The following is a 22,310-nucleotide window of genomic DNA, read 5'->3' on the forward strand; positions in this document are numbered from 1 at the left end:
CGTAGAGACCCAAGCTACTTCTCATTGATGAGGCCCAACAAGGCTAAAACATGTGTGTGGATGCTTGTGGTCTCATGCAGAAAGGATGTTTGGTCAGGACTGCCCCTTTTGGGGTGGGACCAATCAATTTGCATATGGTGTGTCTCTCTCTCTCCATTACTCCTCCTCTGTTCGCCCCCCGTCAACCACTCGGTTGCTTGGTGGTTGGTGCCACTGTCGAGGTTGATTACCTTGTAGTTTCTGGAAAAGAAATTGGCCAGTATGGTGCTGTGCAGTCATGGAGTGAGAGACTGCATTACTGTCCTCATGAAACCAGGTACAAGAGGAAGGGGAATGTATTGTGGCCCTCTAAACTTCCCCCCTGCCTCCACCTCTGGGGACCAACTGGCTCTGGTGTCAACCCAGAAATGCCTCTTACCTCAGGCTGAGAGGAGTCCCTACCTCCACCAGATATGCCGGTCACACTAGGATAAGATTCATTTCACCTTCCAGAAATTGTTGGAGTAGGGCGTCCGGAACACGAACCTGATGTACAGCTGGCGAATTTATATAACATTTTCACCTATTTAATGACTAAATATTTAACATGTTCTGCCCACTTTTCCAGCCCCCTGTGGCCCTTCGCCAGGGGGCGCTTATTATGTTTTTTTTATGTGAGGGAGCAAACAGGGAGCACCTCTCTATGCAAGTGGATGCGCACCTCCAATTAGTGAGCGTGAGGTGCATTCAACAACCCAGCAGTGGATAACATTTAGTGGAGGCTAAAGTTATGACCGCCATCTGCTCACAAAAAAGCACCAAGGGCCAGACAGAACGCAAATTAATTTGTAATCTTTCTCTCTGGGTCCCATTCTTGGCAATTTTTTTAATGATAAAAACAGAGTACTTTCAATACGTTGGATAATGTCCAGAATAGTGGCCATCTTCAAAAAAGGTGATAGGTGCCTCCCGGGAGATTATAGACCCATCTTTTCCATAGCCTGGCCAAAGTCTTTGGGAAATTACCTCTGTCGAAATTGGAGGATTGGGAAGATGAAAAAGAGCCAACTTTCATACGGCAGGAGGGCTTAAGTTCAAATAGGAGTACCACTAACCTTAGGTTTCTTAATTGCTGCCATTTTTACATAAAGTAGTAATTCAAAACAAAGCATATTTATTCATGGTTTTGACCGAGTCACCCAACATAAATTATGGGAAATTCTAACAGAAAAGGTAAAACCCAGGCTCTATTAGCTATGATTCAATTACTTTATAGCAACAACACTGCCCGTGTGCGCTATAGTCAAGGGAGGGAATTGACAGTACTTTTATGTCGAGAAGGTGGTTCGCCAGTGATGCATACCGCAACCTTTGCTGTTTTTATTATACATTAATGATTTGGTGGTATCAACTGATAATATGATATGGGATGGACTCGTGATTAAGGGAAAGAAAACTGGAATTCTTTAATATGCCATATTAAATCCAAATCAACAGGCAGCAATAAGAAACAACTGGAAATTTTACATCTATTCCGTCATCACCATAGGCCCATTAAAATAAACTTTGAATTCAATGGTTCTCCAATTAAACCAACATCAAACTGAATGTAGAACCAGCAATTTGAGTGAAACCGTACCATTTTCAAACAGCGCACAGAAGCGCCCTAGGCTTTGCCCCATAGAATTGGGGTTAGAGCAACAGTGGCAACTATAGAGAGCTTAATGATCAAGCCTGTACATGCTACTTAGATGGGGCTCAGCTCTAGGGCCATATTATGCATACTTGTTTAGCAGTGGAGCGGAAAGGCTTTCAGAAAGAAATTACTCTCACTCCCCAAAAATGTCCCTGCACTCCCTGTGTATTTAGAGCTGGGACTATGCCCTTTAGAATATGTGGTCATGTTATGTCCAGCTCTATTTTGGCTCCATTTTAATCAATTGGAAGCCTTATGATTTCTTTAAAAAAAAGTCCTTTGGGACTTGGCAAGTAATCCTGGTAGCCACTATTGGAAATTGTTAAGCTAGATTGAAAAGCAAATTGCCAATTTAGATCCAAGACACATTTGGGATACCTCCTTGCCAGATGTAGTATTTGAGTGCTATACAATTAAAACTAAACATGAAGAATGAGTAATGACCGATTTCATTGCAGCCAAGGCCGAAGTGGTTCTTGCTCATAACTACTTGGTTATGATATCAAGTTTTGAGTGTGAACCATATCTCTCTTGGTTGACTGACACACGTAAGAGAATGTCATTTCTCAAGTTTAGATTAAAAATACTGTCATTTGCATCACAAAACTACTATGTTGCTCACCCTCCTTGTCAAAGAAATGTCCCCCACTAAGAAATTCCAGCGGGAACACTAGGGGCATCTTTTGCTGGCTTGTCCATTTTACTGTGAAGCCAGAAAACAGTTATTTCAAATCACATAATACGAATTGGGATTTTAAATTCCAGTGATACACTGGTGCTTTTTTAATTGGGGACTGCGCTATGCTCGACGGTAGCAGTACCGAATTACCTTGATTCTACATGGCATATCAGAACAAAATTTTTGAATTTGTTCGGGTGGGGCCTCGTTTATTTTTATGACGTATCCTTGTTCTTAGGTTCTTGTACGTTTTCATTGTTTTAAACATTGTACGATTTTAAGATTGCATAATGCTGCATTTCTATGTATTTTCTATCTGTATCACATGTTCTTTAAATTGTATTATTTCTGAATAAAGCTATTGATTGATCATCCAGGTAGATGATAATCTCAATTCCTCTCTCCCGAAGCAAAATATTACCGGCTTGAGGACTTTAGTAAAACACCAGGGAGCAGATAAAAGCCCAAAGGGTAGACATGTAAACTCCCAGACAGGCTTGAGGGAAAGCCTACGTGAGCGGAACATCAGATAAGCATCCTTTACGTCCAGCTTTGCCAACCAATCTCCCTCTTACAAAAGAACCATCTATTTAATAATACTTTTAAACTAACTAACCATTAACAATTTAACCTCTTCAGTTTAATGACCAAAGGCAAATGATGCTTTCTCGTCACTAGGAAGATACAATTCATGCTATCAAGAGGAGATGTAATTAATCATAGATCCATCTCTTGAAGGCATTCTTTCAAGCTAGCTTTGCAATCTCCGTCTACTAGAGCTGCCTCTTGCTTAGAAAAATGTAAGGCCATGTGATGGCCAGGTTTGTCTTGGGTTGCTGTTAAATCACAGTCAGACATTTTGCACTGCCCACAGCAAACAGGGATCCCCTTTTATTCTGCATTGTTCTATACAAAGTAGATTATTTGCTCACCAACTGACTTCCCGCTGTTGCTGCTTGTGCTGGTACTCACCTGGGGCAATGGTTAGTTACATTTGTGTCCCCCACTCAAGCCTCTGCTGTTTCTCCCGCTGAATGGAAAGAAAGGTTGTGCCTTCCGCTGACCCTGCCACTGGTGCAAGGTTCCTCTCAGGCCTTGGAAAATCCACTCGACCACTACCTTAGTTGAGTACTTGTTAGGAGGGTTGAGTACCTTTTACATATCACGACGGGCTATGTCAGCAGCTGCCCTCTTAATGGCATAAGTGCACCAAGTTGGTCCCAATTACCTGGAACTCTGCTCAAGGCAATCCACTATCATGATTTTTGGTGAAGGCAGTCCAGGGGTAGGCTCTGGAGCATCTCTGATTTAGATCAGCATTGAGAACAAAGGAGTACACCTTTCTGGGGTTCTCCAGCTTCTACTTTCTCTACAAGTAGCTCGGGAATAGTTACTGACACCTGCAAGCAGTTAGCACAAAAAAGGTATCTTTGTGGCCTAGAACATGTGTGGTACAATATTGACAGTTAAAATAGTAGTCGGTATGTGTGACAGGCTTGGTAGGTGTTGAGGAAGCGAAGCATTACAAACGTGTTGAGGAAGCCAAGCATTACAAAGGGTTTGAAAAATCAACATGTAGTCCGTAGCAGAGGTGGCTTTCTGATTGTGGTGCATGGAATGGGTCTGGGGGTGAGGCAAGTTGTGGCCAAAGAGGATGCAAGGTTGCTGGACACCGGCAGTAGGCTAGGTGGTACTGACCAGATCCTGAGTAAGGCAGAGATGGACAATTTTAGCTCTTTAGGCTCCATGCTCAACTGTCTCAGTAGCAAGCATCTGATGCACCCCTACAGGTTCATTGTGAGGGAGTGAGGACCCAATGCAGAGGCTAGATGAGCCTCAATTAGCAGTACTGCAAGTTAAGTTCGGTTATGTTACTGATATTTCTTAAGCACACGATCGCCAGAGGCATCTTGCCACTGGAGAGACGGGAAGACATCCATAGCCAAAGCTACTAAAAGAGTAGACACAAAATTTGCTAAACAGAAGTGTCTTAATTGCTTTTCTAAAAGCCAGATGACTTGATAGTGTCTTTATTGAGGGAGGTAGTTTGTTCCACAGTCTTTCCCTAGCTATAGAGAAAGCCCTGCCTCTGATCCTCATACGATGGTAAGGGGGTAAGGTAAGCAGGTTGGCGGAGGCTGAACGCAGCTGACGAATAGGACAGTAGTGTGAACATTTTGTTTGCAGGAACTCCGCGTTTATCGTGTATAGTGCGGTGGACTATGCATAGTGCCTTGAAATTGATACGCTGGTTAACGGGAGCCAGTGCAGTGATACTTAGCAACGGGGAGTTCTGTGCTCCATAAGGGGTGTCGGTTGCCAACCTGGCTGCCATATTCTGGAGACGTTGTAGACTCTCTGGCTGGGCCAGATACAGTGAATTGCAGTAGTCCAGCCGCGATAGTGTCAGGGCTGCTACCACTGGTGGGCGCAGAGGAGCAGGAATCAAAGGGAGAATCCTCTTTAATACTTTCAACTGAAAGTTTCTCACTTGACAAACAGCAGCCACCTGGTTGTCCATAGACAAGGAAGCCGAGAGAATAACATCTCGATTTTTCACCTTACCCACAGGAGAAGGAACGACACCAAGGGAGTCAGGCCAGAAAGCGGAGACCCAGAGTGAGGGGTCAGGGGGGCACCTCACCACCAGCACCTCCATCTTGTCTCTGTTCAGTTTGAGCCAATTGAAGTTCATCCATGATATATCCGGATCAGCATCTGAGTGTCGTCGGCGTAGGAGTAACACCCGACGCCGTAGGAACGGATGTGACACACTGTAAGGACCGGAGGGGGGGTCTGTACTTCTGCTCTCTATATGGCAGAGGAGAGGCACATAGGACCCCAGCCAAGATTCTCTATTATTGGTACGTGGTCCAGCAATCAAGGACTAGCTTCTCCGGAGGTGATGCAGGCTGGTTTTTAAGTACAATGCAGTCCCCAAGCACCCACAAAGGAATGTCCGCACACTGTATTAGTTAAAACACAGTCTTTATATAATTAATATTCAAGGTTATGTACAATATCACGATAACTCACTTTGTACTCCGTTATCTACAATGGCAAATATACAGTTCTACGTGGTACCACTATTACTATTACGGTTAAATGTCACACAAATCAGTTCGTAAAGGAAACCAACAATAGACATAAGAGGAAAGTAGTTAGTTAGAACAATTGGCAGAATACTGGCCCCTACCACTAGACAGTTCTGTGTGGAGATCCCCCCACCTGGGCAACCTGTAGGATAAAGATATAGCACAAGCCCAGTCCATATATTGTTTACAAGAGTCTTTCCAATAGTTCAACAACCCCAAAGTACCTGGTGTTGTCCAGTTCCTCATCGGGAAATCGACGGCCCTTCTTGAGTGCACTCCATTTAAGGCAGGAGCCACGGGTCGTCGAGCGTCCGGCGATGACCAGGGTGAACTACGGCGGTGAAGTGGCAGCTTCGTTCCTAGCGGTGCTCGCTGACGGGGAAGGGTAAACGTCCTGCAAGGAAGAGGCGTGCGGGGCACCTCGATGTTGATAGTTCTGGACCGCAAAGAGTTTGAAGAACAGTGGCCCAGCAAGGGTGTCGAGTCATCGGCGTCTCTGTGGTCTTTGGGTGGCGGGAAACTCACCAGCGGATGCTCCTGGGCGCGTCGACGGCCTGGCCTTATCCGGCGGGCTAAGGCACACGGCGGTGCAGATGAAAGTTCTTAGGCAACGGGAGCATGGCGGCTCTGGTCAGCGACGACGGTCATCGACGGTGGCGGACAACAGTCCGGGGGCTTCTCTTTGGGATTCCGCGGCAGTCCTGGTCTCCGGTCGGCAGCCTGACGTAGGTCTGTCTACCAGGGAGCTTTGGCAAAGATCAGCTGGTGCACGATGGTCCCTCGTAGATCTGGAAGAGGGCGCCTTACCAGGTCCTCTCTGGGTCAGTCCTTGGAGACACAGCAGCTTTCAGATTGATGAAGTAGAACAACAGCAAGACTTCTCTTCCAGCAGGGCTTTAAGGTTAAGCTTCAGTTTCAACTCCAGTTTCTCTTCAGCTTCTGAACACGAATTCTAGCAGTGAGAGGCCCCCAGATATAATAGTTGATCTCCCATTCATTCTGCTGAGTCACACTCAGGCAACCAATCGGTCAGAAGGGCATTCATGCAAGCAGGCGGCCAATCAGGTGCATAGTGCATTCAGGCCACTCATTTCTCTCCAGACACTCAGAACAAGTTATGTGTATTGGGACAAGTACCCAGCCATTCAACACTGCACACTGCATTCATACCAGTTTCGGACAGGGCTGTCTCAGTCATTGTGTCAAAACACCAGATACTAGACACCCACAACACAGAATGCGTATTCGTCACACACCATTCACTCAGGTCCCACCCACATGATGCACCCACAACATACAGTCACTGGGAAGGCTCCAGCCAGTCTGGCCAGGACATCACAACAACACCATACATGTAACTTCCACCCAACAGCCAGTCAGGGGGAAAGGACAGAGTCAAGGCTTCCCAGGACTTTGGGAAAACAAGGTAACAAGCAATAGAGGGTCCATCTTGTTTCCTATCAGGAATCAACTGATTCCAATGGCAGGGCCTGGGTATCCCAAAATGGAAGATACTCAGAGCACCTGTCAAATCCAGCATGGAGCTGCCACCAGCCCATACCCTGCTCTGTGGGCCACACACAGGTGCCCAAAAATAAACACTAGGGGCACAGGGTTGTACCCCCACCCATGGGTGCCATAAGGGTATCCCATAGGTCTGCACACCAAACCAAAAGAGAGAGCTGCACCGCCAGGAGTCCCACATGAACTACTGCGTGGAAAACACAACAGAACACACGATAAAAAGCAATAAAGAACAAGGATATGGAGGCCCTGTCCCTCCGATGCATTTCCATCTTCACACACACACACACACACAAAGTGTCCAAATATAGATGTTAAATAGAATTGGAGACAGATGAAACCTGCAGGACATCACAGCTCAGATGACAAGGAGCGGATAGGAAGGCTGGCATGGAGAGAGTCTAGGTCCGATCCACCAGGAACCACGTGAACCAAGCTAGTAACTGGCCAGATATGCCTATCTGGGCCAGCCGAGACAACAGAATGGGGTGGTCGACTGTGTCGAATGCTGCTGAAAGATCTAACAAAATCAGAGCACCAACCCCATCTTAGTCTACCAGCCTGGCCACTGCGGGAAAATAATTAATATGAGGAAGTGTACGGACAATGCAACGTTGACACAGACTTCAAATATATGAGCTATTTTATACATTCCTAAAAGGACAGATCAGAATTGAGGTGCTAGGAGAGGAGGGGCAGTTGTGTTGGAGCTTTGTGTCTGCGCTAGTCCTGGCCACTGTAGCCATAACACACACAGCCCCTCCCTAAGGGAGGGGAGAGACGAATTACACAATGTTGAGCATCAAAATAGATATGTAAAAATGATTGCCCTTCAAGTATGGTTAGCTTGGAGACAGTCGACTCATGGTTCATTTATATTCAGTGCACAGTGAAGAGTGCACAGTGTGAATAAAAGGAGTGATAAACAAAATATTCAGGGAAGATAGTACAGATTGCAGACTGCAAGATTTGCACACCCCATTCGCAATTGGCGAGTAATAATTAGGGTGGGCCGAGTAATGAATTGGGTGTGTGCAGGTGGCAGACAGTGGTGTATTACAATTAGGCCAAGTAGGCTAGGGCCAACAGCAGCAGATTACCACTGAAGTGGCATGTTTAATGTTATTTGTATTTCCCTGTGTCAGGCAGATCATGTGATGCTCATGCTGATAACCTGTATTCTCTCAGCACTAGCAGAACACAGGCAGCAGCCCACCCAGAGAGCCGTCATTCTTCTATATATGGTTCAGGTTTATAAAAGCTTTATAGTTCGGGTGACCTTTGTAAATAAAAAAGGAAATGAGAACAAAACCCAGTGTGCATTAGGCATTTAGTGATTCAGTCATACAGCCCTCCCATTCTCACAGTTTTTTAATCAATATACACAAACTGTGCTAAGCAATTACTTTTCACACACAATCTTTCTTGCAACATGCATTTTTTAAGCCAATCTGAAAATCAGGAATGTTCCATAAAGTAGAGTAAACCTTAAATAAGACACATCATATAGTGATTCATGTCAGATTGATCCTGCTTCTAAGCACTTTAGTTATAGTTTATACATCATTTATTTGTGCTAACATTATCAACCTCGGGAGAATTAACAGCTGGGTCAGCTCGTCCATGTGATATGCAGACTGGCTCCATGATTGATGCGTGGATTATCTTGCTAAGCTATCTTCACGGTTTACTACTGATTAGATAAACATGAAGGCATACAGAACAATTGCAGTGGTAAGCTGTAAACTGTTGGCTTTACCAGCTTTCATGGTTGTGGGTGTAGAGGTGCACCTATACATTAGTGTTCAAGTTTTGATGCGCAAGCCACTTTCATCATCTTGCCATCACAGCCCTGAGTTCCCAAATGGGTGAAAAGTGATTTTTATGTGTGGCTAGTAGCTTCAGATTTCAGATTCAGATTTCAAATGTTGCACCTCGATTGTGTAAGTGACTTTGTTTTAAGTGAGCTCTTACTTGGGAGTAGTGGAGCAAAGGGTTTATTTATTTTTGCCATGAGCTAAGGCTGATATTATTTGCAAATAGCCTTAAGGTTATATAGTCTAATTTCACATGGCCGACTAGTCTAAAGATAAGGGAGACTATTAAGAGTATTATGAATTAAATAAGGCTTTATTAAGGGAACTCAAGTTAATCACTTCCCTGTTTCTTTATCCTTGTGTTTCCCCCCTTGCCATAGCCAGGGAAAGGCAAATTTACAAAAACGTGAGCCCGTCTTTGCTTGAAATCCAGTGACAACCTCAAAAGTAGCCACTGGGAAAACGGCTCTGGGTTTCCAGCATTCAAAATAGAAAACTCCCTTCCCCAACACGTTTCTCAAGCACTCAGATCTCTGGGATTCAAGTGTCACCATATCTCTTTTACAGCACTTTTCTGTGGTATCCGGAATTCCCCTTTTAATCCTTGGCTCCTGAGAGACCACTTTGACTTTACTTCTGGGGGTCCTCTGTGCATCACACACTGGGCTAAAATGGTTGTAGCTAGATACCAACAGACTGAGCACCAAGTAGTTATCTAACTGGGATTCACAGCGGGATTGATTTTGCTGGGTTGATCGGGCGACTCCCATCTGTAGGCTGGTTAGACAGCTGGAGAATAATAAACTTCTTCGCTGATCCAGGCTCCATGCTATGGTCCCCATCACCCTGTCCTAATCTATCTTCTTGCCGAGTTGCAATGGTCTCATACACAAGGCGACCCCTGGATTCTTCACTTCAAGGCCTCTTCACTTCACTTTACCTGTACGTCCACATTGCTTTGCCATGTACCTCTTATGTCCACCACTTATCCACTCAAGTCACACAGACTGACAGTATGCCCGCTTCCCTTCCTCCACTCTTATCGACTCCTCAGTTTCTCCAAGCCTCTTTTCCTCCTTCTCCGTCTCGCCACATGCTTTGCCTTCAACTCCATCCTGGGTAGCTTCTTCGTCAATGCTCTCTAGCCCCTTTCACCTGATATTACCTCCAGCCTACTACTTTCCCTTTTCCAATAAACTCATCTTCCCCCTGGCCATACCTCAATTCTTTTGCTACTTCCCCCTTCTGCTGTTCCTATTTACCAGCATCCCTTCATTCTCCACTCCACATCTCCCTTCTCCTATCCACTTCTCTCACCTCGCTCGGCTTATCTGTTTTTCTGCAACTCTCACCAGCATTAGGACTCCTTCTCTAATCAACCACACTCCCTCTCCCAGATCCAGGATTATTTAAGAAGTTGCATCACAAAGGAAATCCCTAGCATGGACGGCTTCTGTAAGTAGCCATTTCGAACGAGGGACTTAATAAGGTAACAGAAAATGGATACAGTGCATCACAATGAACCAAGAAAGTCAAACATTGGCACAAAGAATAAAAAGTGAAAAGAGTAATACCAAGTGTGAGACAATAGGTGGTAGTAAAATTATCGCACAAACAGATCAAGACAGAGACACACACCCACATCAGCCGAAATCTGCCAGCTCTGCGTTCAGCACAATGCCGGAACAGAGTTGACATGTGTCTAACACCATACCACAACTGTGTGAAAAGGCACGGCCGCGACATGATGACATAGTACCAAACCCAAGTATACAAGACTGATCATACATTGCTTCCAGGGTTCATTCAACGCCCTTGCAGCATTACTACTCTGGAGACCCACCAGACTTGTGAAACACTTCGATGGCAAACCATACAGTTCAATTAATAGGGGTATCAACGCTCGGACTCATGGAACACGTAAGACTGCAAATACTTTATTTTAAAACTTTATTTATTAGGGTTCACATCTCACACAGGTACACTTATTAAAATATAATCTGGCTGTACAATACAATGAGCTATAACATATATAACTATCATAAACAGCATATTCACCTTGAGGTACAATGCATTCACCATTTCCCTCAAGCATAGGATACGAAATGCAACAATGAGTGACCAGAATTAGCGCCTCCAGGTTCAATCCAATGCACTGGGATGGCTAAGCCTCTACCAGGTTTCTAGCAGCCCCGCCTGTCTTCAGAGGGACTGGGGATACCACCACTTCCCCCTAATCATTAGGCTGTTGGGAATTAAGATAAACCAGAAGACTGCAAATAATTATAATACTCACAACCAACCAGAGTGAATCCTTGCAGCCAATCTCTTCTTGTCCCGAAGAAGGTTGGACCAATCCACATATATAGGGGGTGGACAGACTGTCATCTTGTCCTTCCATACTGCACAACTTGCTCTCCAGATTGAACACTGATGGAAAATTGTTTATGACTTCTACATTTCCATACTTGATGTCTCTAATGTCTTGATACGTTTGTCCGATCATTTTACTACCATTTATTGTCTTTAAACTTGTGTTTTTCTTTTCCCTTTGTGCCAATGTTTGGCTTACTTGGTTCATTGTGGTATACTGTTTGCTTTTATACAATTAAACCATTTTCTACTAACCTGTTATGTCCCTCATTACAAGTAGCTACTTACACAAGCCATCCATGCCAGGGATTTGCTTTGCGACATTTGTCTTGTTTGTCCAATGCTGACTCACATGTTTAGGCGTTTAGCTGTCGTTTGTTCCTAAAGAAGGATTTGGCCATGCCCCTGGGGACTGTCCCTGCCTAAGTGTATTGAACTGAGAGCAATAATTACGATGACCCTCATATTGGTGGTCTTCTTCAGGTTCATGGGTTCTTTGCAGCTTGCTTCACTCTGCCTATGACTTTAAGGCCAGCCGACATCTTGAATCCACATTTGGCTACTGTGAGCACATTTGGAAAATGCGAGTATTTCCATGGAGCCTTGCAGTTCAGCTCCACATAGGGCAGCACTCTGAAGTAGAATGAAATGCAAGTTTCTCAATTCTCAGGCCCTTACAGTTGCAGAGGCTTGCGAGGAGTAGGTTGCTTATTGCACAGCATGCCTTTCTCCCATTGTAGTGTTCTTGTGTGCAGATGTCCCAATCCATTCACCTTGGGTATCTCTGGTAATGCACCCTTAGTGTTAGATGCTTCTCCGCCCTCCCCCAACGTATCTCACAGGAAGTGAGGGTCGCTAAACAAAGTTGTTGGGTAAACAGGGTCTGCTTGAAGGAGTTTGTGGTAACTGGTGCGCCCATGTGACGAGCCCCTGTAAGACATCCGGGTCATGCACATCATGGGGTGGACCAAGGGAACATCCCTACAATGCGTTCAACATCATAGTAGGCTGTGCACCTGGCCTCGTTAGCCCTCCCCACTTCTACCTCAAGGTCCAAGTAGGAAAGCCTTATAATAGAAATTAGCCACTAAACTGCAGTGTGGCCCTATTGGTGAAAAAAAGAATGTATGTAGTTGCCTTATTGTACAAACTGCCCACTAACTTTGTGAATAAAGGCCATCAAATTATATGTGGAAAATTGTAGCTATAGTCGATGTGGGTTGCTGACACCTAGACTGATACTTTGCTAACAGTAGGACCGTGAGCTAATAGAGGATTGTCAGTTACACTAGTTAACTAATCTTTCCCCTACAACAAGGGCCTGTTTTCACAACGGTAGTGAGCAGTGTTTACAATACTAGGTACATCTATTATTACTAGCCTGAGAAATGTGTAAGCTCCAAGGTCATAAAAGGTTTGGACAATGGTGGCATGTAGGGACGCATGTGCTGGTCTGCACCCGATATGCTGGTTCCTAAATCCTATAGGCATAGCACATTAGTATAGCCCCCTGACCTCTGCCTATGTGGGCTCTTTCACGGCTTGAGAGCGGCTAGCACGCCTTAGAAGCTTTGCAAGACAGGATCCTACATCAAACGCGCCCGAATAACTGCCCTGATTCCCAGCTCACGAGGGGAGGAGCGGCCCTTCTCCCACGTCAGTCTCTTCCCTGAAAAAAGTAAAAAGGGGAAGCATGTGCGCACCGGCCGCTGCACAGTGCTGGAAAGTACTAGCCACTGGAACACAGTTAATATTGGTACAAAGGTCACTTATCTTGCACTGAGAAAGTGTTTCAGGGCAATATATGACCTATGAGGGAGACAACTGGTCAAGATTTTGACAGTGAAGTTTACTTGTTGACTTCAGTGGACAACAAACTTTCCTCAAGGATGAAGGGAAATGTATAGCTTAAACTTGTATTGCGATTGCTGCTGTGATTTATTAAAGAAAAGCTAATCAAAATAGGAGGCTCTGGTCTTAACACATGAATATAATAAACATCCATTGTACACAAAATATCATAGTAGAAGAAAAAGGGTGAGTGAAATGAAACGAGTGAGAAATTGTGGAAAAGGAGAGCAAAAACTGAAGAAGCACCATCTCAGACTGGAATCAAATCAAGATAATAGAAATAGTGAGTGGATTATATAGGGAATCAAAGTATATGTGATAGGCAGCAGGGATGTAAAGTAGCAGAAGACAGTGGAAAGATGGATAGGGCGAGGAAAGGAACAAGGGAGGTGGTGCAAAAGAGCAGCAAATCACAGCATGATTAAATAAGAGAGAAGAGGTAAAATCAGCTATTATTGGGATCATATCCATAGTTTTTTTAATCAAGTAAGAAAATATTTTTTATTTAAAATTACAGAGTTTAAAATGACAGCGAAGGAACATAAAGGTACAGCTCTTTATTCTGTACATGATCTCTAATCACATATTCAGAGAAAATCTTGAAAGGAGCAATGTGTTTAACGTATACATAAATCACATCAACAGGGGTTAGGGTCGGCATCAAAATATTAAACAATTGACATTTCACTTACCTGAACCCATGGGTAAGTGCCTCCCTGTTCCCTCATTATTTCTGCCCACTTGTCGATGACCACTCTTATTTCAAGGAGTGACATCAGAGGAAGAGTCATATCAGACCAAGGATGGAAACACATCACTGTGCTGGGAAATAAAAAGACAATGGCCGGAACACAAAAAGTGTTACTGAACAATAATGTTCTACAACTATAACTACAGCCCATTAAATTCCTAGAAGGAAATTTGGAACCAAGAAGAATACTTGCTAGTCACCATAGGTTTTGGTGGAAAATACTTTGATTTGCATAGGGTTTTTAAAATTTTTGGTTCAACAAAACCTTTATATTTTAGTCCTATGGTATAATGGTTCATACAGAGAAACAAGAGAAATACAAAGAGTGATATTAGGAAACAAATGCATCAAAATATAAGAGATTGTTAAAGAGAACTTTATAATTTCCCCAAGTGTTTGCCATCAGGGAAGGGTATGAAAACAAATTGGGAAGATGACGCCATGCAGGATGGATTAAGTAGTGTATGAGGGTAGCAAACAGTTAGGCCTAAAAGAAGAGAGACTTAGATAAGTAGAGTTTGAACGCTTGCCTGCACAACAAACAGAAGAACATTACCATAGCTCCAAAAGGAGGGTGAGCTGAATACATTTAAGCATGTCCAAATAGGGTATGGCCTTGCTATCTTGTAGGGCGTCCCAAAATGCATTGAATGCTGTGAAGCCCTATAACATAGGTTTAGTCTGTCGAAGGAGGTTATAATGGTACTTATGAAAAAGAATTGTTGGTATGCCATCGGATAACTTATCAACGCTAGATCCCTCCCTGCCCACGCCTTAGACATAGCAGACCTTTTAACATCGTCCAATCAGGACTTCATTGCCATAACCGAAACTTGGCTACATGCCGCTTCTGGTCCGTCACTATCCCTTGCCATACCACCCAGCTTCAGCATATTGCGATGCGACCGTACCTCTGCTTCCCTCTTGAGAGGGGGTGGCCTTGCCATTATCCATAAAATCACTCTGGACCTAAGAGTAATGACCAATACCAAACTTGAGTCAGCTGAACTACTATCAGTCAAACTCACACTAACACCCAACCAAGCAGCCACCATCCACTTAATCTACCGGCCCCCTGGCCCCGCACTGACCTTTGTTGGTGACATATCCACCTTCCTCCTTGATAACGCCAAAACTAACTCACAAATCATCATCCTTGGCAACCTCAACTTGGGACTTGGTGACCCTAATGATCCCGCTGCACTCGATTTGGAAAACACTCTCGCCAATTCCGACTTCACCCTGCACATTCTAGGGCCCACGCACTCCAAAGGCAGGACCCTTGACTGGTTAGCCAGTTCTAATTGCAACATCAACGTCCTAGCCACTACCCCTTGCCTTTGGTCAGACCACCACATTATCACCTTTAATATTAAAGCCACCCCACGCATCCCGACAGTGATAGCACCTGCGCTCCCAACCAGAAACAAAAAGGACATAACCAAAGAGAAACTCCTCCCTCTACTACTCCCTACACTTAATGCGGCCACTGACGCCTGTAATGACCCAACTGTTTTAGCTGACATCTACAACTGTAGCATGCCGACAGCTATAGATACTATCGCCCCCATCAAACTGAGGAAGGCCAAACCACGTGCACATTTGAACTCCTGGTTCACCCCACAGCTAAGAGCACTCCGTAAATCCAAACGCAGCACCGAAAACCGTTGGAAAAGTCACCCATCGGACGTGCATAAAGACGGCTTCTTTCTGGCCTCGCTTACATAGCAGCCATTATAGAAGCGAAAAAAGAATCCCTAAATAATCGCATTATGCATGCAGACTCCAACTCTAAGGAACTATTTAAGATCCTAAAAGAGCTTGAAACCCCCGTTACCCCCCCCACCCGGATACATGCATTAAAGACAGCAAATGGTGCTCCAATATCCAGGCAGCATTACTAAATAAAATCACCATGCTTCAATCTAAAATTACAGCCAAACAAATTAGCCTAAAATTGGACAATCACCCTCCAACAGCCGCAGGGGCCATCTCCCCTGACGTCCCAAACTGCAATCGATTTACCTTCTCACCGCTCACCAGTGCGGAGGTAGAAAACATTATCCTGAGGATCAAACCATCCAACTGCCAGAGCGACCCCTGCCCTGCCTCAATTATTAAGGAATGCGCCCACTATCTGGTCCCTTTCATCACATCCTTCATCAACTCATCCTTTAAAACGGGTACCGTCCCTGACAACCTCAAGGATGCTTGGGTGATCCCCCTGCTTAAAAAACCCTCCCTCGACCCCAGCATACCTACCAACTACCGACCCATCACCACTGTCCCGTTCCTGTTAAAAATCCTGGACCGTGCAGCATACCTGCAAATCCAAGAGCATTTGGAAGCCAACAACCTCCTAGGCCTCAGACAATCCGGCTTCCGTCCCAGACACGGAACTGAGACAGCTCTACTAGATTTAAAAACCCAGATCGACGTGCTAAAGGACAGCAGCAAACTTGCCATGTTACTTCTACTTGACCTCTCTGCGGCCTTCAATCTGGTCAATCACCAAATCCTATGCAATCATCTTCACTCAGCCGCCCACTTCTCACCATCAGCTACGGCCTGGATCAAATCCTTCTTGTGCAATAGATCTATGCGGGTCTTTTCTCAATCTGCAGCTGCAGATCCTTCCCTGATTCACTGTGGGTCCCCCAGGGTTCTTGTGTGTCGCCAATGCTCTATAACATATTTACAAAATCACTCTTTGATGTACTTGACCATCTGGGTGTCTCCTATACTAACTATGCGGACGACACCCAGTACTCATTCCTATCACTGGTGACTACGTGGCGGACACCAAGGCCCTGAATGAGGTCTACCTGGTCATCCAAGCTTGGATGGCGCAACACCAGTTATGCCTCAACGATGACAAGACCGAGCTCCTCATCTTGGGCACCACGCAATGTCTCAGTAAACTTGAGCCATCCTACCGATTATTTATCATCGATGGCAACACCATCCATGTTTCGAAGGACACCCAAACTCTTGGCGTCTATCTTGACGCCACTCTATCACTAACCCGACAAACAAACGCAGTCAGATCCTCTTCAGCCTACACCTGCAAACTCATTACAGGCTGCAGGCCATTTCTGACTACACCCAACACGGTCACCTTAGCCAGAACTCTCATCATGGCCAAAATTGACTATGGGAGCGTCCTCTACCTTGGAACGAGCCAAGAGAACTTGAACATACTGCAAATTACCCAAAATAACGGTATTAGAGCAGCCCTAAACATCCCTCCAAACCATCACATCTCGGAATCCAGATCTAACCTACACTGGCTACCGGTCAAACAGAGAATTTAACTGAAAGTCTTAGGACTCACCCACAAATGCCTAGCTAACCAAGCCCCACCATATCTTTGCAGCCGGCTTTCCCGACACTCGCCTACCCGCCCGCAAAGAACGGCTCAGACCCACTGCCTAACGATTCCCAGGTTCAAACTCCAAAAGGCGGGTGGATCTAGCTTCCCCGTCCTAGCCTCTAAGCTTTGGAATGCCCTCCCTCTCACCATCCGTGCTGAAGAAAGCTTTAACGCCTTCAAATCTAAAACCAAATCCTGGCTCTTTTACCAGCCTTGATGCCCAGACCCACTTCGGCAAACGCTTGCCACAAGCTACGTCTGTATATATGTATATATTGCCTGTATGCCCTGATCACTATGTACTGTAAATTTGTTGATTTTATGTAACTGTTCGGTCATGTAACCATGTCTAAGTTGCGCCCTGATGCCTCCGGGCCGGATGGTGCGCGTTACAAATAAAACAAATACAAAATACAAATACAAAAATAACAAGCTAATGTTCCATTGGTAGGTCATCGGATAACATATACCCTGTATTCGCACCATGTTCAAAGTGCTCGGCCGACCACGTGTGTTAGGCTCGTAGTGGTGAATACATGCTGAATCCCGTTTTCTCTCGCACACCGCTTCTCTAAACACAAATGCAGTGCTGCTTCTCCCTTTGCTCTCCTCTCGCCAGCCAGTCTGAAGAAAATGCTTTGACTTATCCCCTCCATCACCTGCCATCCTTCACCCGAACATCCTCGGCTGCCATGACAAGTCACTGCCACTCAGTAGCTGAGCCTACAGCAAGTGTTCACACTTTCCAGGTAGCTTCTTATGGACTCCAGGCCAGCTCTAGGTAGAATGCATTGAGGCGGCTGCATGTCACTCGAGGCTGCAGATCCTGTCACTCAGTTGCTTATTTAACCAGTCCTCCTTAGGCGTCCTTATAGACAGCATTCTCAGCAAAGGAAAACTAAGACAAGGGTTCAGGACAAGGGCCAGACCTGCTATCCCGCAGTTTACCTACAAAGTAGTTGTTACTGCTACTAGCCAAAAGACATCACAAGGTGTCTCCTCCCTCCACAGCCTATCCCCACCCTTGCTAGGGTTCGAGTGCCCTGAGACGGCCAGGCAACCCTCATCAATATCGCTGTTGCCCCGGTCAAACACCTTTGAACTACACACACTCAACAGTCGCTCATGCCGCAGAGATAGTCGACCTCATCTCGTACAACAACCTTAGCGCCATCAACGAAACATGGTTACCCCATCCTCCATCCTCCCTCATTCTCCCTCCATGTTTTTGATGTCCCCTTACCAGCAGGCTACTGCATAACACGCCCACCGTCCAAGAAGGGCAGAAGGTGGAGCAGCAATCACCTGCAGGGGCGATCGGCTATGCTCCATCATACCCTTTCCCAAAACAACCTTGTTCTAATCAGTTGCCTGCCTGTTCCCGTTACCTCATAAGGAATACATCACCTTTAAACTCATCTACATAACCTCATCTACAGACCACTTCACAGGAGTGACTCTTTCATTAACGAGTTCTACAACTTACTCTCCTCTGCCAAATTAGCACACACTACTAATGTCTTTCTCTGAGTTTTTAATGTCCCCAAGTCGGAGAGTGACAACCCCACTAGAAACATGCCTTTTGCACTGCCCGGGTACATGGACCGTAAGCAAATTGTGCTCTCCCCCACACACAACAAAGGCAACACCCTACACTTAACCCTTTGATCCTCACCCCTAATCACCTATACAGGCCCTATAACACTCGACTGCTCTGACCACGCCGGCATCGCACCGTAGATCACCTACTCAACCTCAGGCCACAAAGGTCAGGGTAAACACGGTCTCACTCAGCGCCACTCATGCAAAACCTTCCCAGTCAATGTGCTTAAACCAAACTTTGCAGACTTCCCCACCACAGGGAATACCTTGGTCCTCCTAGAATTATTCAACAACTCAGCTATGAAACTATTGGACACTCATGCCCCCCTTAAAACCACCTGGACTAAGGCCAAAAAATCCTCCCCTTGGTACACCCCCCATGTATGCCTCCAAGAAATGCTCAATTAGCGCTCTAGAGAAATGGTGTTTCAAAAACATTTCCATCAACCTCAAATCTCCCTGTGCCAACTATAGGATTCCGATTATGGTGCCACTCTGCTTACTACTCCGCCACCATTACAGCAGCCTTTAACAGGGGCAAAGCCCTCTTTTTTATTGAAAGAAATAGACAAAATGTGGCAGGTCATGGAAAGAACCTTCAAAAGCATTTGCCCCCCTGTACTCCAGCACAAACTCTGCACTTCTGGACTGAATGCTTGACTCTCTCTCTCCCAGACAACGCAAAAACAATCGCCTCCCTGAAACCTACTTCCCACTCTGACAATATCATTGCAGCCTCCCTCATTAAACAACTGATGGTCCAGTGATCAACGCACTCATCAGCATCATTAATACCTCCCTCAAAGAAGGGTCATCATTCCCAGACACCCTCAAGACTGGTCTCATATGACCTCATTTGAAACCACTGGCCCTAGACCCAAACGACATGATCAAGTACTAGCACTGTTTCTAACCTCCCATTAATTGTCAAGATCTCACAATAATTAGTCACTCCACAACAACACGCCAGAATCGAACTACACCTCCTAAACTACTATCAGTCAGGGTACACAGGTGGTGGATGATGCCCTCCAAAAAATGGATAGGGGTGACATGTGCCTCTTCGTCCTCCTTGCCACCTCAGCTACATTTGACACAGTCGACCACAGCATGCCCTCCCCCTCCTTGCTGGAAGGATGGGATGTTCTGGCTCTGTCCTGCATTGGTTTACCACCTACCTCTCTGGCAGCTACCAAGCCGCCAGATGAGCATGTTGCATTATAACCAATTGCCAGTGTCCTCAGGAGTCCCCCATGACTCCATCCTCTTACTGATCCTTTTTAACCTTTACATGGAGCCTCTGGTTACACTTTTCAAAGATCCCGATAAAGCCAGCCACCAATTCGTGGACGATACTCAATTGTACATGAGAGTAGAAGCCCACAGGACAGCAGTCGTCTATGCAATTATCTAGACATCACCCAGACCAGACTGTCGACGCCTACCTCAGACTTAACCTAGCCTAGACAGCATTAGTCTTCATTGGTCCCCCCGCTAAACAACAACTTGTCCAACAAGGGCTCAATGACAGGCACCTAGAAGGTTTTAATCCACAACTCTCGTATTCATTAGGCTTCCCCATTGACAGAAGCATGTACTTCAAGAAACAAATAACACTGGTTACCCATACCGCGGGCAGCACTCCACTGCTCACGAGCTAGGTCTGTGCTTTAAACAAGAAAAGTGAAAATGGGCTCCTTTCCAAACCTACTTTCACATTGCATGAATCGGCCATGTTTGCTGGGGCATAGAGATTTCCTGATGCAACACCGAAAAGAATCCATGAGCACCCACGAGTGCTAAGGGTGATATTAACCTGGCCAGATAACCTTTCCTGCTGGTAATAGCGCAGCCATCCGCTTTAAGCACCCTTGATTGACTTTGGCAGTGGGACTGCCGGCAGGGTCAGCCAGCCTACCAATCAGCATTGCCTCATTAACATATGGAAATCCTTACTGACCTCCTCACAGCCAATCAGAACACAGTAAATCTTGGCCGTTACCTGGAGGCCTGGAGTGAACAGCCGAGCCATGAGTAGTCCCAACCCAGGAAGGAAGGCAACTGGCACCAATTCCGTGTTTCAACATTTGCTTCACCTAAGCCCAGTCAAGAATACAGAATTTCCAGGTGTGGTGGTGCCTATTTTTGGGACCATTCCAGGAAGAACAATGCAACATCTTGATAAGAAACAAATATGCCAACAAAGACTCTGCAAAGCAAGAAGTGCATGGGCACTTAAAACCCCAAGACTCAGAGTGACAGTTTGCCGCCACTAAGGTGGTTTAGCAGAAAGAGAGACCAACTGAGAGAGAGAGCAAACGATGACCACAACTAGGACCTGAGGGTCCAAGATTTGCACATGTTATGTGAATGCCCACCTTTGACCTCTAGTTCTCTGGAGCTTTCGATTACATTAATAAGCATTTGCAACTCCACTTCCTGGCATCTAGTTCTCTTCTGATCCCTCAACCATGAAATTCCATACTGAAAGATAGTAATCATCTCTCTGAGGGCTTTCAAGTCAGCGCATTTGGTAGCCAATTCTGTGTAGAACCTAGTTGGATAGATTGCCACTATGTATCCTGAGAATTTGTCAGATTTAACCAGAGTAGAACATTTCTCTTCATCTAATGTTAAAAAAGTATCTAGATAAGTCGTTCATTTTCTAGGTTAAAAGTTTTGTAACTTAGTATGTGTCTTGGCTCCCTGTACTGTTGTCTCCATTCCAATAAGGATTTCCTTGTGAACTGATCGGATTTGATCATTAAAAATGATTGCAATGTTATTGCATAATAACTGTCAGTTGGTACTTTATCAGCTAGCACCGAGGGATTCCAACAATCCTCTATTCATTTGACAATTCATTTTGGAGGGCAGCATTCCCCACAATACATTCTTAATAATAGGATATTTGTACCTTAGTAATCACATTTCTGTTTTGCCTAGAAAATGTCATTAGACAGATCTTATATTTCAGTAGATTGTTATCTCACAAGGTGCACTCTGCAGTGCAGGGTAAAGAGGAGAGAGTGCAAGTGAAATGGGGGTGTTCAGGGGGGAGAGGTGGAACACGGTCCCTGGGCTTGATTCCAAGGATAAATCTTGCAGTCCTATTCTGGATTAGTTGAAGGGGGCAAAGCGAGAATAAATGAAGATTGAGGAAGAGGCTGTTGAAGTAGTCCAGCCTAGAGAGGACAGAGCTCTGAAGACATTGAGTTTCTGGGGGAAGGTGAGGAAAGGGAGAATGCCTCTAGGGAGGTGCAGCTGATAGTTGGCTTTCTTGGCAAGTTCTGCGATGTGAGGAGAGAAGTACAGAGAGGGGTCAAAGATGACACCAAGGTTTTTTGTCTCACAAAAGGGGGAGGGGAGGGGTCCCAACGAGGTCTGCCAGAGGGTAGGAGAGAAGGAGGGAGAAGGGGTCCCAATGAGAATGATCTCAGTCTTACTGGCATTAAGGCAGAGATCATTGGCGCTACACCATGCCTGCATAGCAGACAGTGTAAGGATCTCATGTTGGCAACAGTCAAGACAGACACAAGTGATCACAGTTCAAGGGTGTTTATTAAACTG

The 22,310-nt window shown here is 45.3% G+C and overlaps 1 protein-coding gene across 3 annotated transcripts in view; it reads right to left on the bottom strand.

Annotated features, from left to right (window-relative positions):
• GALT (galactose-1-phosphate uridylyltransferase) overlaps positions 1 to 22,310 on the bottom strand; it is a 784,930-nt gene that overhangs the window by 426,401 nt on the left and 336,219 nt on the right. For all 3 annotated transcript variants that reach the window (XM_069626827.1, XM_069626825.1, XM_069626826.1), the window contains exon 5: positions 13,707 to 13,836. In XM_069626827.1, the coding sequence (XP_069482928.1) occupies positions 13,707 to 13,836 (130 nt within the window). The remainder of the gene's footprint in view (positions 1 to 13,706; positions 13,837 to 22,310) is intronic.

Source organism: Ambystoma mexicanum, chromosome 6p (assembly GCF_040938575.1).
Source record: "Ambystoma mexicanum isolate Mex_15411 chromosome 6p, UKY_AmexF1_1, whole genome shotgun sequence".
Classification (NCBI taxonomy): Eukaryota; Metazoa; Chordata; class Amphibia; order Caudata; family Ambystomatidae; genus Ambystoma; species Ambystoma mexicanum.